Genomic DNA, 15,608 nt, shown 5'->3' on the forward strand with positions numbered 1-15,608 from the left:
AGATAACATACAAACCCAAACACATACGTACACTTATTATACACACAGTTACACCCGACTACGCACTTAGACACACAGGCCCGCAAAGACTTAACACAAACATTTGTGCATTCACAATTCCTTACAGCTAAGAGGCACACTGCAGATGTTTTGACACAAAACCACAATGGAATACACAAGCAAATATTTAAATATCCACAAAAGGGCCTCAGAGGTTTGCAAGTGTATCCATTCATACCCATTCAACCACATTGATAGATACAAGTAGTCACACTCTTGGGTAAATACACATGCCCTCAATTCGTCTCCTAGGCTCCTTCATTGCCACTTCTTCACACCCTTATACAAAACACAAATACATCTAGATGCTCACAAATACGCACACTCGCAGATCCACTGACAAAACACAAATACACACTCACCACGCCTATATCCTCTGGACACAGACACTTACACAATACAGATCCTTGTACACACAACACACATGAAAAGCACGGACACACACACGTGCTGTCACACTCCCACCCAGATACGCACACGCAGACACCCTCAAATACACTCACCACCCGACTACATTCAGGGACGCACACACTGATAAGAACACACACACTCTTGTACGCTCACAATACGCAATCGGACACAGGTGCCCCCACGCACACGCTGCCTCTTGGCCAGGAACGACAAGCCCGCATGGATGCTCACACTCACATCTAAGGGTACACACTTGGGCCAGCACACACATCCGCAAACAGAGGGTCCCTCACCCTCCCCAGCGCACGCGCGCACACGCACTCCTCCGCAGCCTCCCGCCACCACCGCAGTCCGGGCCCGCCCCACCCCGCGGCAGGCGGCCAGGCGAGGCCAGGGCGGGCGGGGGACCGGGTCGGGGTCTGGGCCGGGGGCGGGGCGCACCTGGGCTCCGCCCCGGGGCGGGGCCGACGCTGCGTCGCGAGCGCGAGCGGCCGCACCTGGCTCGGAGGCGGCGGCGGCGGGCCCGGTCCGGGTGCGAGCGCGGCGCTGCCCAGCTGGAGCGAGCGCGGAGCCGGCGCCCGCAGCCCCGGCGCCGCCATGGTGGAGGCGGCGCCCCCCGGGCCCGGGCCGCTGCGGAGGACCTTCCTGGTGCCCGAGATCAAGTCGCTGGACCAGTACGATTTCTCGCGGGCCAAGGCGGCGGCCAGCCTGGCGTGGGTGCTGCGGGCCGCGTTCGGGGGCGCAGGTACCGGGCCGGGGGCGGCAGGTGCGGGGGGCGGGGCGCCGGGCCGCGGAGGCCGGGGCCGTGGGAACAATAGCGCCGGCCGCCGGGGGGCCCCGGGCTCGGGCTCGGGCCCCGCCGCGCGGGGCCTCCGGGCTTCCTGCTCGGCCCGGGCGGTGGACTTTGCTCGCCCGGCTGCGGGAGCGCGGTGGGGGTGGGGCCGGCGGGCCCAGATCCGCGCCGGGACCCCGGCGTCCGGGAGCCCAGGTGAGCGGGGCGGGGTCTCCCGGGCCGGCCTTGCACGCCCTCCCCCCCTTACACATTCACATCACGCCCCCGCGAGGACCCCCCCCCCCACCGCCCCGCAGCCGGGACCCACACCCCGCGTCAGCCCTCCCTGCGCTGCGGGCGGCGAGGGCAGCTCCGGGAGTCCCTTCTTTCGCCTCCATGGCCGCGGCCAGCGGCTGGCAGCTGTGACTTATTACCCCATTTTGCCTAGGAGGCGGGCGAGCCCGGGAGAAGGGAATTGGCCTGTCCGAGATCGGCGGGGGTGGGGGCCCAGGTGTAGGGCCTTCTCCCACCGGGACAGAGCCTCCACTCCTCCCTAGGCCCACATGTGTGCGGAAGTCAGGCCACCCCAAGGGGAAGGATGCGGGTGGGTCCCCAGGATTCGAGGGCCTGAGTGGGCCAAGTCAGGGCCCTAGGGCAGCCCCGGCGCTCAGGCCAGAGCTGGGAGCCAGGGCCTGTTCTGGGGCAGCTGGGGTTAATTAAGGTCTGGGCCTTCCGGGGTGTCCTGCGGGGACGCCTTGCTCTCCCACCGGTCTGCCCACTGGTCTTGGCACCAGCTGGGCACAGCCCATCCCCCCTTCAGTGGCCTTCCCAGATCAACCTGTTCTGGGTGTGGGGCTCGGGGACCGCTGCCCATCTCCTGGGTCCGCCCAAGCCTGTGTCTTTCTCCCAGCACCCTCCCATGCACGGCACGCTGTGGGCCTGCCTTTCCCTGAGGATCTGCTGGAGGAAGAAAGGAGGCTGGCGGGGAGAGACCCAGGTCTGCCCCAGCCTCTCCCGTCCCAGGTTATGTGGCCCTCCAAGGCTCGACTTTGGGAATCAGAACTGGGTTTGAGTCCCAGCTCCACCAGGTTATGGATGAATTATCCCAATTCTCTAAAGCTGCTGTTTCCCCCTCTGGAAAAGAGACCATTTATTCACTTATCCATTTTGCAAATGTCTCGGGGGGGGCACCCACTATGTGCCGGGGCAGTGCTTGGGTGATGGGGACCCCAGTACCCTCTTCACAAGGTTGCTGGCGGCAGACCTCAGATTTCTTCACGCCGTATCTGGCATTACTGTACGTTCTAAACGTCTGCTCCCCATCACTCCTGCTGTGATCAGTAGTGGTATTTTTATTAATATTAATATCATCATGGAGCAGAAATTACTGTCCCATTTCACAGAAGGGAAAGTGAGGTCTCCTGAGGATGATGCCCTGACTCCCCTGCACTGTGCGGTATCCTCCCCGAGGGTCATGTTCAATCCTCAGTCCCACTCTCCTTCTCGGACAGCCGGGGCTGAGGAAGGTGGGGCGCCAGGCCCAGAGAGGGAAGTGGGGAACAGAGCTCTGCCTGATTCATGAACTCTGGGACTTTCTAGCGATGCGCGTTGGGTGCCAGGCTGGTGCTGGGTGCTCTGGACAGAGGGGGTGGGGGTGGAGGTGGCAGAGAGGGGGATGGGACATGGAACCAGATCATTGCTGCTTAGAGTGATAAGGTCTGTGTTGTAGAGGTCTGCCGCGGGGCCGGGGGAGGAAATCCCTGAACTCTGCCAGGGAGGGAAAGAGAAGGAAAGTCTCCCCAGAGGAGGGAGGGTTTGAACCTTGAAGGATGCACCGAGTTGGCCAGGGGGAGGAGACCTCATGTGAAAAGGCCTGGGGTTTGGACCAACAGGGAGTTCTCAGAGGAGACCGTGCAGGTCCCGGTGGTGGGGTGGTGGCCGGGGGAGGTGGGAGATGAGAGAGGCTAGTGGGACTGAGGAGGGCCTCTCAAGGGGTGTGTGTGTGTGGGGGGTGGATCTGAAAGCACTGGGGAGCTATGGAACATGTTAGAGGACTTGACAAAATGAGATCAGATATGCAGTTGCCCAGGGAGCAGGTAGTTCTGGTGGCCCTGAGGCACAGGTGGGAGGAGGCTGGGCAGGAATGCAGGCCAGTGGGCTCCACAGGACTCTAGCTCAGAGATAAGAGGGTGCCATCTCTGTGCAAGTTTGGGAAACACCACACGAAGTCCCTTATGCCGGAGCATCAGGGTGACCTACAGGGAAACTGGGTTCACGTCAGCTGGGCCGTTTATTAGCTGTGTGATCTTGGGTGAGTTAGCTCTCTGGGCCTTGGTTTTCTCATCTGTACAGTGGGGCTAAGAATAAGTTGTCCTAAGGATTACACGAGCAAATGCATGCAAGGTGGCTTCGGTCTGAGTAAATGCTAGCTACGCTTAGAGCTGTGCGGTCCCAGGACGCGGCCGCAGCTCCCTGGGGCTGGTCTAAGTCACGATGCGCTGTAAGTGTAAATGAACCGCACCGTGGCTTCTGAAGACTTCATATAAAAAAGTGAAATATCTCATGATGTTTTTATATTAATTACATGTTGAAATGATAGTATCAGGTATGTTTTGGGTTAAATATATTACTAAGGTTACTCGTTTCTATGTTTTTAATGGGGCAGCTACAAAGTGTAAAGCTACATATGTGGGCCAAACTGCCTTTCTCTCAGACAGCACTACCCTATGGTAAATGCCTAATAAACATTTTTAGTAGAGAACAATGGCTCTCTACTAATGGGGGGTGGTTCTGCCTCTTAGGAGACCTTTGAGAGTGTCTGGAGACATTTTTGGTTGTCACTACTTAGGAGGAGGGTGCTCCTGGCATTTAGTGAGTAGAAACCAGGGACTCTGGTGATCGTCTTACAAAGCGCCGACCAGCCTACCCCACCCCCTGCCAAACACAACGAATTATCCAGCCCCAAATGCCAATAGTGCTGAGGTGTGGGCACACACACAGGTACAGAGGAAGTGCTTGATCAACATTAGCTATTGGTAGCCCTAGCTCACGGTTTTCATCTTGAAGGCCCTGACAAGTCCTGCAGGAAAGAAACTTTCTCTCTTTCTTTTTTTTTTTTTTTTTTTTAATATTTTATTTATTTATTTGAGAGAGAGAAAGAGAATGAGCAGTCGGGAGGGTCAGAAGGAGAGAGAGAGACACGGGGCTTGATGCCAGGACCCCGGGATCATGACCCGAGCCGAAGGCAGACGCTTAACCAACTGAGCCACCCAGGTGCCCCGGAAAGAAACTTGTTTAATTTTGCCAATGGGAACAGGAAATGAGCAGGAGCTGGGGAGATAAGGAGCAGGGTTTGGGTTGGAGAGATGCCAGGAGGTTGAAACCTGAGGACATTAGGTGTTGGGTGGTGGTGGTGGGGGGGGGGGGGATGGTGATTTCTTAGTGCAATTTCAGAGAGAAGGAGCAGGTTTGGAGCAAGGTACTGAGCATCATGAGAGATGCCCAGAGGGCAGTGGGACACAAGGCCTGGGCTGCAGCAGGTGGCAGTGCTCTGATGGCCAGGGAAGCCATCACTGGGGTGGGGGTGGGGGGTGGAGTAACATATCCATTTACAGGACTGTTCTGAACCTGGCATTGACAGGGCATGTGGGGAGGAGGCCTGGCTGGAGTGGTGGGACAGAGAAAAAGATGGGAAGCTGGGAGATGCTGGGGGAGGAAGGTTTCCGGAACAAGGAGGTGCTGGGCAGAACGCCCAGACAAGATACGGCCCACAACTGTGCGTTGGAGGGCCGCTGCTGGCCTTGGGCAGGCTGGGAGCTGGGAGGGCAGGAGTCTCAGGGAGGTTGGGGTGGGGGTCCGGTGGAAGGAAGCAGAGCCTGGAGAACTCTGTTCTTTCAAGAAGCTGCGCTGAGAGGGGCAGAGAGCGGGCACAACTCTCCACAGGAGTGGAGCATTAAGTGGGGAGGTCAAGTGTGATTTTAGGGGGTGGGGAAGGAGCTGGGGCAGGGAGGCACCGAAGGGAGGATGCCTGAGTCCTTGTAGGTGAGGGCGGGGGGGTCTCTGGGGAGCATGGCTGTGAAGACAGGCACCTGAGGAGGGTCTGAGGTGTCATGTGCAAATGTTTTTAAGCAGTAGAATCCTGCCCCCCATTCTTTCAGACACACAGAACCCCAAAAGACAAAACAACTGTTCAGATTGGAATTTAGAGTTGGGGCCTCCCTGGAAGACCCCCCCACGAGGGCTGGTTCCCCATGCTGGCTTCAGTCACCTCCTCCTAGACCTCCCCAGAGAATCTTCCTGGTGCCTTTTTCTGGTCTTTCTCCTCCCCACCCTTGGGTCCTGCTTGGGGCTCCACCACCCACCCCTCCCTCCACATGGGGCTTCCTCCAGCCTCTTCCTACCCTGCCTGTCTCATTCAGCCTTTTCAGGGGTCTTGTGGCCGCCTCTGCAAGGTGACCTCACCTCTCTCCTAAGGCCCAGCCCCTCACATTCAGCCTCCGCTGCCTCACCTGCCGCCCCTCCGCCCCTCCCGTATCCCTAACCCTTTCCCCTCCCAGCCCCATCTTTCCAGTCACACCTGATGGGGCCTGGGCACCTCCCTCTCCCTCCCCTGCCTCCACCCTTCAGTCACCAGGTACAGACCCCTCACCCCCCCCCCCCGCATGTCTGCAGTCTGGCCACCTCCCCCATTCGGTGCCCTGCCAGCCAGCCAGCCCTGCCCTCCACAGCCCACCCCACCCCAGCCCCCAAGCTGAGACAGGGTGTAGAGTCTGCTGAAGGCCTGGGTCTGAATCCCAGGGCCAGCGTTGCCCAGCTGCGTGGCCTTGGGCAGGTTTCTGGAGTTACCTGTTGTGCCCTGGCTGTTGTTTCCCAGGCTGGTGGGCCCCCCCAGGGAGATCGATTAAGCCATCTTGGCATTGTGATTGTTCTTTGAGGGCCTCCAAGCCCACCCACCTCCCAACAAGCCCCTGCGCAGGCGGCCGCCTCCCCTCGGGTCCCAGAGCTGCCGTCCCCCTGCCGCGCTGTGCTCTCGCACCGCCTGGAGCCCCTTCCTCCGGCGCGCTCCCGCGCGTCCCCGTGCCGTCCTCCCTGCGGATGCCCGGGCCCTGACCCGCCGTCCCCCGCCTCGCCCCACAGAGCATGTGCCCTCGGAGCTGTGGGAGCCCTTCTACACCGACCAGTACGCGCAGGAGCACGTGAAGCCCCCGGTGACGCGGCTGCTGCTCTCGGCCGAGCTCTACTGCCGGGCCTGGCGCCAGGCGCTGCCGCAGCTCGACCCCCCCCCCAGCCCCTCGGCGCTGCTGGCCCTGCTGGCGCGGAGGGGCACAGTGCCCGCGCTGCCCGAGCGCCCCGTGCAGGAGGCCGACCTGAGGCACCAGCCCATCCTCATGGTAGGCCCCGCCCACCAGCCCCGCCCCGCTCCTCCCTGAAGGCTCCGCCCACCAGGCCTGGCTCCTCCCCAGAGGCACTGCTCTGGCCCTTGAGGCCCTGCTTTATGGCCCACCAGGAGTGGTTCTTCCAGGACCCCTATCCTGCTCCTTCCCAGAAGCCCCACCCACTAACCCAGGCCCATCCCCAAAGCCCCTCCTACTTCAGGCCCCGCCCCCACCCACCCCACCTTGAGGTGCTTCCTCCTCTTCTCCCTCAGAGGCGAGCGGAGCCCCCATCCCTCGCCCTGGTCTCACCCTTCAGCCCTTACCTCCACAGGGAGCCCACCTAGCTGTCATTGACGCCCTCATGGTTGCCTTCGCCTTCGAGTGGACAAAGACACTGCCCGGTCCTTTGGCCCTGGCCAGCTTGGAGCATAAGCTCCTTTTCTGGGTGGACACGGTAGGTGGGGTTAGGCTGGCATGGGCTGGGGGCCAGGATCGCCCGGTGACCGGAGCTCTGACCTCTCCCTGTTCCCCAGACCATCCGGCGGCTGCAGGAGAAGACGGAGCAGGAAGCTGCCCAGAGAGCCTCTCCTGTGGCCCCTGCAGATGGGGTGGCCCCAGCACAGCCCTCGGTGAGGCTAGGGCGATGGACGGATGGACGGACGCAAGGACAGTTGGATGGCTGGGTGGGCAGGGAAGGGCTGCACCTCGAGGCCGGTCCTACACTCGGTGGGGGGGGGGCGCTGGAGGTGACTCTCTCTCTCTCTTCCCTCTCCCCTCTGCCTCTTCTGCTCTCCCCTCTGCCTCTCTGGCGTCAGTGCCCCACACGCTGGTATTGGAAGCTGGTTCCTGTAAGTGGGGCTGTTTCTCCGCCCCGTCTGCCTGCCTTGCTTGTCGCTTTGTCTCTCCATGTGTCTGTTCTGCCTGCCTGTCTGCTCCCTCTCCTACTTCTTCCCAGCTGTGAGCAAAAGATGTGGGACCCCATCCCTGGGGGACAGAGAGAAGCCCTCTGTAGCCTCAGAGAGGAGGGGAATCTCTGCTGTTAACTGACCGGGCAGACCCCTCCCCAGTTACCGTTCAGGGGGATGAACCTCCCCTCCCAGCAATTAAGAGGGCAAAGCTCCTCGGCTTGTCCATCTTAGCTGAGCTGGGAGACTTCCGGCACTTCTGAAGGGAGGACTCTTGCCCTTCAGACATATGGATCCTGACCCCAGTGGCAGGGCACATGGAGAAGACCCCCTTAGTCAAGAGGAAGACCCCCAAACCCAGAAGAAGGTGGAAGAACCTTCCCAAGACCCCGGTTTCCCTAAGGACAAGTCCCAGCTTTGGTGGTGGTGATGGGGGGGGCCTCCATCCCTGAAGCACAACAAGGGGCAAGTGACCCCTGCAAGTGGAAGGCTTTGGGCTGGGTGGGATCCCTGCCTTTGCTCACTCTGGGGCCCCCTTCCTTCCACTCTCGGGCCTGGGTTGGGGGTTCCTCTCCTTCTGCCTCCCTGCTTCCTCTGCATCCCCTCCCCGAGCTGGGGCCTGGGTCTTTTGTGGGGGGAGCCGGGGGGAGATTCCCTGCATGGGAGGCTGCTCTGTGGGGTCCCTCCAGGCTGGGAGGAGCTGGGGTCCCCAAAGCCGGCCAGAGCGCAGTCGGAGCTGGATGGCCAGGGCTCATGACAGGGTCAGGGCTCTCTCCCCCTCCCCTGGAGGTGTGCTTGGGGGCCCAGCAAGTCAGCACCCCTCCCGCCCCGCTGACGGCTGCTCCTCTCCCCCCCCAGCACGCAATTGCCTTCTGTTTGAAGGAGTCGGGGAGCAAACCCCCCATGGTAATGTATCCCCCGCCCCGGGGTCCCAGGAGTCCTGCCCCAGCCCTCGCTGCTGGCCTGGCTGCTCGCTGCTACCCTTCCCCCTGCTCCAGGCTGGCCCCACTCTGGCTCTGGGACCCCCAGCTTCACGCCCCCTCATGGCGGAAACCCCAGGCCTCCCCACCCAGCCTGCATGACCACTGACTTGGGGCCAGCCTGAGCCTCTGACCTAACTTGGCTCCCACCCGCAGATCCGATACCGCAAGGACCGAGCTGTGGCCCGACGCGCCCCCTGCTTTCCAAATGTGACCACCCTCCAGGATCTGGCAAGTGGGGCTGCACTAGCTGCCACAATTCACTGCTATTGTCCCCAGCTCTTGCGACTCGAGGGTGAGTGCGTGGGCCTGGGCCACACTTGTCCTTGGGAGCTTGGCACCCAGGCATCTGCCCCCGAGTGGGGCAGTAATTATGAGTGCAGCTTCCAGAACTGGTGGACCGGGGCTTGCACATTTTTTCCCCCAGTTAGCTGTGTGACCTCGCACAAGTGTCTAAACTTCTCTGCGCTTCATATAATTCATTCCTGCGGCAAATATTTATGGAATGCCAGATCCTATTGTAGGTGCCAGAGATCCAGTGAGAACAATACAGATGTGCTCCTGACCTCAGGCAGCTCACATCCTAGTTGGGAGAGAAGGACAATGAGTTCAGCCAGGAGAACATTCCGGATGTTAGGTGCTCCAAGCGGAGCCAGGTGGTCAGGAAGAGCTTTTTGAGTTGAGTTCTTGCGGAACTAGTTCTCCAGGCCGTTGGGAACAGATGCAGAGGCCCGAGGAACAGCCTATCCTAGTACCCACTTTGTGAAAGGCACCTAGCATGAGGCCCGGCCCATAGGAGGCCCTCGCTTCCCCAGGGCCCCGCCCTCCTGCCCATAGTGCTGGGGACCCAGGTATCCTGTCCCTACAGAGGTGTGCCTCAAGGACCCCATGTCCGTGGCGGACAGCCTGTACAACCTCCAGCTGGTGCAGGATTTCTGTGCCTCCCGCCTTCCTCGTGGCTGCCCGCTCTCCCTCGAGGACCTGCTTTATGTCCCACCGCCCCTCAAGGTAAGGTCATCTCGAGGCCTTGGGGGCCGAGGCAGGCGTCCAGGGCCGTGGGTCCCATTGGCTGACCCTGCCTTCTGCCTCCAGATCAACCTAGTGGTGCTGCTAGCCGAGATGTTCATGTGCTTTGAGGTGCTGAAACCTGATTTCGTGCAGGCCAAGGACCTGCCTGACGGTCACGGTGAGGCCTGGCCCTGGGTGTGGGGCGGGGTAGGGAGGCCAAGCCCTGCCTGACCCTGCTATCCCTGCTGCAGCGGCCTCCCCCCGGGCCACGGAGGCCCCTCCCGCTCAGAACAGCAGTGGCTGCAGGTACAGTTTCCCTGTTGGGTGAGTCTCCATGGCCATGGTGGGCTCTTCCCCTCGCTGGGCGCTGCGCCAGGGCTCGGGGATGCTCTCTGCTCCACTCCTGGGAGAGGTGAGCAAGGCCGGGGGGTCCCTCGGCTGACGTGCTTCTCTTGGCAGTTCTCCTGTCTTCAACTTCCGCCACCCGCTTCTGTCACCCGGCGGCCCCCAGTCCCCACTCCGTGGATCCACAGGTGAGGGCAGGAGTACAGCTGGTCACTGGAGACCCCTACCCAAACACTGCCTTAGCAGACTTCATGTCTCCTCCTGATCCCTCCACTGGGTCCCACCTGAATGACCCCCACTGACCCCTCCCACCAGCGGCCCCCAGCTATCTGTCCACATAATGCCCCATCAGTGACACCCCCTGGCAGACCCCACCCAGGGCCCAGCGACTCCATAGTGACCACTGAGCGACCACTTACCACCTCTCCCCAGGCTCACTGAAGTCCTCCCCGTCCATGTCCCACATGGAGGCCCTCGGCAAGGCCTGGAACCGTCAGCTCAGGTGAGTGCATCTCAAGGGCCAGTGGAGCAGACTGGGCAGGGCTGGGGCTGGGGCTTGTCCCAGGGGCTGACCCCTCCCTCCTGCCGCCCAGCCGTCCCCTTTCCCAGGCAGTGTCGTTCAGCACCCCCTTTGGCCTGGACAGCGACGTGGATGTTGTCATGGGAGACCCCGTCCTACTCCGCTCGGTCAGCTCGGACAGCTTGGGCCCCCCACGCCCTGTGCCAGCCCGGACCCCCGTCCAGCCGCCCCCGGAGCCCGGAGACCTGCCTACCATCGAGGAGGCCCTGCAGATCATCCACAGCGCCGAGCCCCGGCTGCTCCCAGATGGGGCCGCCGACGGCAGCTTCTACCTCCACTCCCCTGAGGGCTCCTCCAAACTGCCACTGGCCTCCTCCTACCCACTCGACGGGGCCTCAAAGCCACTGTCCGCTGCGCCCACCCAAGCACCCAGCTACGTGCCCCACCCTGAGGGTCCCCTGAAACCGTCTCCCTGCCCGGCAGGGGAGCTTTCGAAATCCCCGGCCCTGTCTGAGGGCTCCCCGAAGGCAGCAGCTTCGTCCCCCGCGGCCGGCAACTCTGAGGTGAAGATGACCAGCTTTGCTGAGCGCAAGAAGCAGCTGGTCAAGGCCGAGGCCGAGGCAGTGTCCCCGGCAGCCACCCCTGCCGCAGCAGAGGCCCTGAGCTCGGAGATGAGTGAGCTGGGGGCCCGGCTGGAGGAGAAACGGCGGGCCATCGAGGCTCAGAAGCGGCGCATCGAGGCCATCTTTGCTAAACACCGCCAGCGGCTGGGCAAGAGCGCGTTCCTGCAGGTGCAGCCGCGGGAGGCTGGAGGGGAGGCGGAGGCGGAGGCCGGCCCGGTCCCTGGTGGGGAGCGGCCAGCGGGCGAGGGCCAGGGCGATCCGGCCCCACGGCCCAAGGCAGTGACCTTCTCACCCGAACTGGGCCCGGTGCCCCCCGAGGGGCTGGGGGACTATAACCGGGCGGTCAGCAAGCTAAGTGCTGCGCTGAGCTCCCTGCAGCGGGACATGCAGAGGCTCACGGACCAGCAGCAGCGGCTCCTGGCCCCACCCGAGGCCCCGGGGCCTGCCCCGCCACCTGCTGCATGGGTCATCCCTGGTCCCACAGTGGGTCCCAAAGCCGCGTCTCCCAGCCCTGCTCGGCGTGCCCCAGCTGCCCGGCGCAGCCCCGGGCCCGGCCCCAGCCCGACACCCCGAAGCCCGAAACACGCACGGCCAGCAGAGCTGCGGCTAGCGCCCCTGACAAGAGTGCTCACGCCTCCCCACGATGTAGACAGCCTCCCCCACCTGCGCAAGTTCTCGCCAAGCCAGGTGCCCGTGCAGACACGCTCCTCTATCCTCCTGGCGGAGGGGTCACCACCTGAGGAGCCTGTGGCCCGGCCTGGCCTCATTGAGATCCCGCTGGGCAGCCTGGAAGAGCCCACAGCCGAGGACGAGGGAGATGGGAGCCCCCCTGGTGCTGAGGATTCCTTGGAGGAAGAGGCGTCTTCAGAGGGAGAGCCCCGGGCCGGGCTGGGCTTCTTCTATAAGGTGAGAGTCACCTAAGCCAGTGGGGGAAGGGACCGGGTGGGTGGCCGCGTGCTCAGGGAGTGGGATCACTGGTGGATAAACCGGGAGGTGGATAGCCAGGTGGGAGTGGGCAGACAGGCAGGGTGTGTGTGGCCGGATGGGTGGGTGGGTAGAGGGACGGGTGGATGACGGATGGATGGGTGGGTGACAGACAGATGGACAGGAGTAAGTGGACAGACAGGGCTGGGGTCTTCCATGGCATCTCCTCCCTCCTGTTCTCTCCTTCCCACTCTCCCCACCATGGCCCTGCCCGTCCCCCTTCCTACTCTTCCATGTCCCTGTTCTCCGTCCTCATAGCTCCCCCAGCCTGGGCCAGTGGTCTCACCTGGACGCCTGCGGTCACGTGCTGACTGGCCTCTACCATCCACCCCCCCAACCCCTCCGTCCTTGGCCATTTTGAATGGCCAGTTCATTTTTTTTTTTTTTTAATGTAAACTGGACCCTGTCGTCCCCTACTTAAGCCCTTCTACAGCTCCCGTTGGTCTTAGAATAAAAAAAAAGTGCTTCCCACGGCTTTGGGCCCTGCTCACCTCTGACCTGTCCTATGTCCGTCACCCTCGCTCCACCTCCCAGCACGCCCGCCCCTCCCCCTTTCCATGCCTGCTAGGCTTGTTCTAGCCTCCGCGCTTTTGCACTTGCTGTTCCCTCTGCCTGGAATACCCTCTTCACCTCCCACCCCTCCCCAGTCAAGTCCCTGTCCTTCTCCAGGAAGGTCACCTCCAGGAAGCCTTGCTTAGTGCCCTCAGGCTAGGATAGGTCCCTCCCTACACTGTAGACTGGTTGCTGCTGCTGATCTATCAGGTCGCCTTCCCCACTGGGTTAAGCGCTTGGTGTGAACAGCACCCAGTCTGGCTTGGTCCCCTTTTTGCCCCGGTACCCAGCTCAGGGCCGTGCACAAAGCAGGAACCCGCTAAGTGCCTTCAGACCAGTTACACAAGGGAAAGGAGGGGTGAGTGGTTAGCAGGCAGGTTGGACAGAAGTACTAGGGGAGGGACGGCCAGCTGGACTCGGTGCCTGCCCCCAGGATGAAGACAAGCCCGAGGACGAGATGGCCCAAAAGCGGGCCAGCCTGCTGGAACGGCAGCAGCGGCGGGCAGAGGAGGCGCGGCGGCGGAAACAGTGGCAGGAGGCCGAGAAGGAGCAGCGGAGGGAAGAGGCCGCACGGTGAGGCTGGGGGCTGCCCGGGACCCCTGCCGCCAGTGAACCTGTGAGCGGTCTGACTGCTCGGTAACTCTTGATCTGCAGGCTGGCCCAGGAGGAGATGACTGCGGGCGCCCCGGCCCCCCCAGCTCCTGTGGCCCCCACAGCAGGCCCAGCCCCTGCCGGGAGGGCCTCAGCTGAGGAAGAAGTGGGCCCCAGGCGGGGGGACTTCACTCGGCTCGAGTATGAACGCAGGGCCCAGCTGAAGCTGATGGATGACCTTGACAAAGTGCTGCGGCCACGGGCTGCGGGGACCGGGGGGCCGGGCCGGGGCGGGCGGAGGGCCCCCCGGCCACGCTCTGGTTGCTGTGATGACTCGGCCCTGGCACGAAGCCCTGCCCGTGGCCTGCTGGGTAAGGACTCTGTAGGGCTGGGGCGTCAGGGCTGGTGCCTGCCCAATGCGCATGTCCAGGGCTTGCCGAGACCCCCATGAGTACGTGGGGTGAAAGGGGTCTTGGGGGGTTGCCCATGCCTGTTCGACTTCCAGAGGGATGTGGGGTTACAGTGGGGCAAGGCATGCTGGGCAGAGCTGGCCTAGAGTTCTCGCTAGAGCTTAAGGGACACAAGGCTCTCTCAGGGATGTTTAGGAGCAAGAGCTTTGGGGGGGGGCGTTCCCTCCCGCCTGCTGGGCACAGCCCCCTCCTCCATGGGTGGGCGGAGGTCCGTCTCAATTGGAGTGCACAGGGTGAGGGTCTCAGGAGGCGGGGCTGACCCCTTGTTCCCTCCACAGCCTACCACGTAAGCGCCCCCCCACCCCCCAGGCCCTGTGGAGGCAGGACTGTGGGTAGGAATGACCCCATGCGCTCTTCTCCCAGGCTCCCGGCTCAGCAAAGTCTACTCTCAGTCCACCCTGTCACTGTCCACCGTGGCCAATGAGGCCCCCAATAACCTCGGCGTGAAGAGGCCCACGTCTCGGTGAGTGTGGGCCAGGCAGGCCTCTCAGGGTCCGTGTGTGTCTTGCTGAAGGGATGAGAGGACGCAGTCCTGTGCATGTGCACAAGGGGGGCTGTTGACGGGCCTCAAGAACACGGCCGTGTACCTGAGTGGGGGTGCACCCGAGCGGGGGCGCGGGCATCTGTGGCTGGCGCGCGCACACACACACACACACACACACGCACACACATGCAGCACGCGCACACATCCCCCCGCTCTGCAGGGTCCTAGGGCCATCCCTTCCCTGGTCCCTCTGCCTCTGGGGAGGCTTCCCTGACCACTGACTGCATCCCCATCCCCTCCTGTCCCCCCTTCCCCCCCAGGGCTCCGTCCCCATCCGGCCTCATGTCCCCCAGCCGCCTGCCCGGCAGCCGTGAGCGCGACTGGGAGAATGGCAGCAACGCCTCCTCCCCGGCGTCGGTGCCCGAGTACACAGGTAAGTGGGGCCGGAGCTGGCGAGCCCCAGGCCCTGCCTGTCCCCCCCCCCCCCAACCCCCAGCCCCGCTGACTGCCCCACCCCCTAGGTCCACGGCTGTACAAGGAGCCCAGCGCCAAGTCCAACAAGTTCATCATCCACAACGCCCTGTCTCACTGCTGCTTGGCGGGCAAGGTGAACGAACCACAGAAGAACCGCATTCTCGAGGTGAGCCTGCGCCGGGGGCTGGGGGGCCGGCGGGGGGGCGGGGGAGGGTTGGGGGCCCTGCCCACTGGCGAACCGGTTGCACCACCCCACCAGGAAATTGAGAAGAGCAAGGCCAACCACTTCCTGATCCTCTTCCGCGACTCGAGCTGCCAGTTCCGGGCCCTCTATACGCTGTCCGGGGAGACAGAGGAGCTGACCCGCCTGGCGGGCTACGGCCCCCGCACGGTCACGCCCGCCATGGTCGAGGGCATCTACAAGTACAACTCGGACCGCAAGCGCTTTACCCAGATCCCTGCCAAGACCATGTCCATGAGTGTAGACGCCTTCACCATCCAGGGCCACCTCTGGCAGAGCAAGAAGCCCACGACTCCCAAGAAGGGCAGCAGCACCCCCAAGTAGCCTCGTCCCGGTGGTACACGGGACAGGCCCCAGCCGTCGGCCATCCGGAGGACAGCCTGAAGGACAATCAGTTGGTATTCCTGGGTCTCGTCTGTTCCCAACCTTGTTTGGGTAGGGCTGGAGTCCCTACCCCCTAACTTCTGTCCTGTCCTGCTGTGGGGGCTGAGCTGGGAGGTTCAGGGACTCAGGGCTCAGCTCAGTCCCCTGTCTGTCCTCCCCACCTTCTTGAATAAAATAATTTAGAAAGAGCTTGAGTGTTGTTGGCATCTCCTAACCCTAACCCAGTGACATCTCTGAGAGGTTTCCTTTCTCCTCGATAGCTCTGATGTGGTTCCTGCCATGGCCCCTCATAGCCGCTCCTTGGCCACCTCTTCCCTGATCTCTCCCCGTGGCCGCTCACTCCACTTTTCTCCTCCACGTGGATGTTATTGGCCTCTCCTGTCATTTGGTCTGCGGCCAGTTGCTAAGCTTGACCTTCTCTCTGCCTGC

At 62.5% G+C, this 15,608-nt stretch overlaps 1 protein-coding gene across 5 annotated transcripts; it reads left to right on the forward strand.

The window, feature by feature from the left end:
* The first annotated feature begins 954 nt into the window (after positions 1-954).
* CAMSAP3 (calmodulin regulated spectrin associated protein family member 3) lies at positions 955-15,368 on the forward strand. Of its 5 annotated transcripts, none has more exons than XM_036065949.2 (19): positions 955-1,216; positions 6,380-6,633; positions 6,950-7,072; positions 7,152-7,247; positions 7,434-7,466; positions 8,382-8,429; positions 8,660-8,798; positions 9,372-9,511; positions 9,596-9,689; positions 9,763-9,817; positions 9,971-10,044; positions 10,289-10,358; positions 10,450-11,905; positions 12,969-13,108; positions 13,190-13,497; positions 13,960-14,059; positions 14,401-14,513; positions 14,602-14,720; positions 14,814-15,368. In XM_036065949.2, the coding sequence occupies exons 1-19, from the start codon at positions 1,069-1,071 to the stop codon at positions 15,117-15,119; spliced, it is 3,816 nt and encodes a 1,271-aa protein (XP_035921842.2). In that variant the 5' UTR covers positions 955-1,068; the 3' UTR covers positions 15,120-15,368. The 5 variants fall into 5 exon arrangements, with proteins under 5 accessions (XP_035921842.2, XP_077912255.1, XP_035921844.2 ...); XM_078056129.1 differs by having other exon boundaries at positions 10,501-11,905; XM_036065951.2 differs by lacking the exon at positions 8,382-8,429.
* Positions 15,369-15,608: the final 240 nt, after the last annotated feature.

The sequence above is a fragment of the Halichoerus grypus genome, chromosome 1 (genome assembly GCF_964656455.1).
Source record: "Halichoerus grypus chromosome 1, mHalGry1.hap1.1, whole genome shotgun sequence".
Classification (NCBI taxonomy): domain Eukaryota; kingdom Metazoa; phylum Chordata; class Mammalia; order Carnivora; family Phocidae; genus Halichoerus; species Halichoerus grypus.

What these genes read in the sequence shown, in the direction of transcription:
- CAMSAP3 (XM_036065949.2), top strand. Translation starts at nt 1,069, where the DNA reads ATGGTGGAGGCGGCGCCCCCCGGGCCCGGGCCGCTGCGGAGGACCTTC. An exon ending in GCCTGGAACCGTCAGCTCAG is followed by an intron (nt 10,359 to 10,449) that starts GTGAGTGCATCT and finishes CCTGCCGCCCAG; the next exon opens with CCGTCCCCTTTCCCAGGCAG. An exon ending in AGAAGAACCGCATTCTCGAG is followed by an intron (nt 14,721 to 14,813) that starts GTGAGCCTGCGC and finishes CCACCCCACCAG; the next exon opens with GAAATTGAGAAGAGCAAGGC.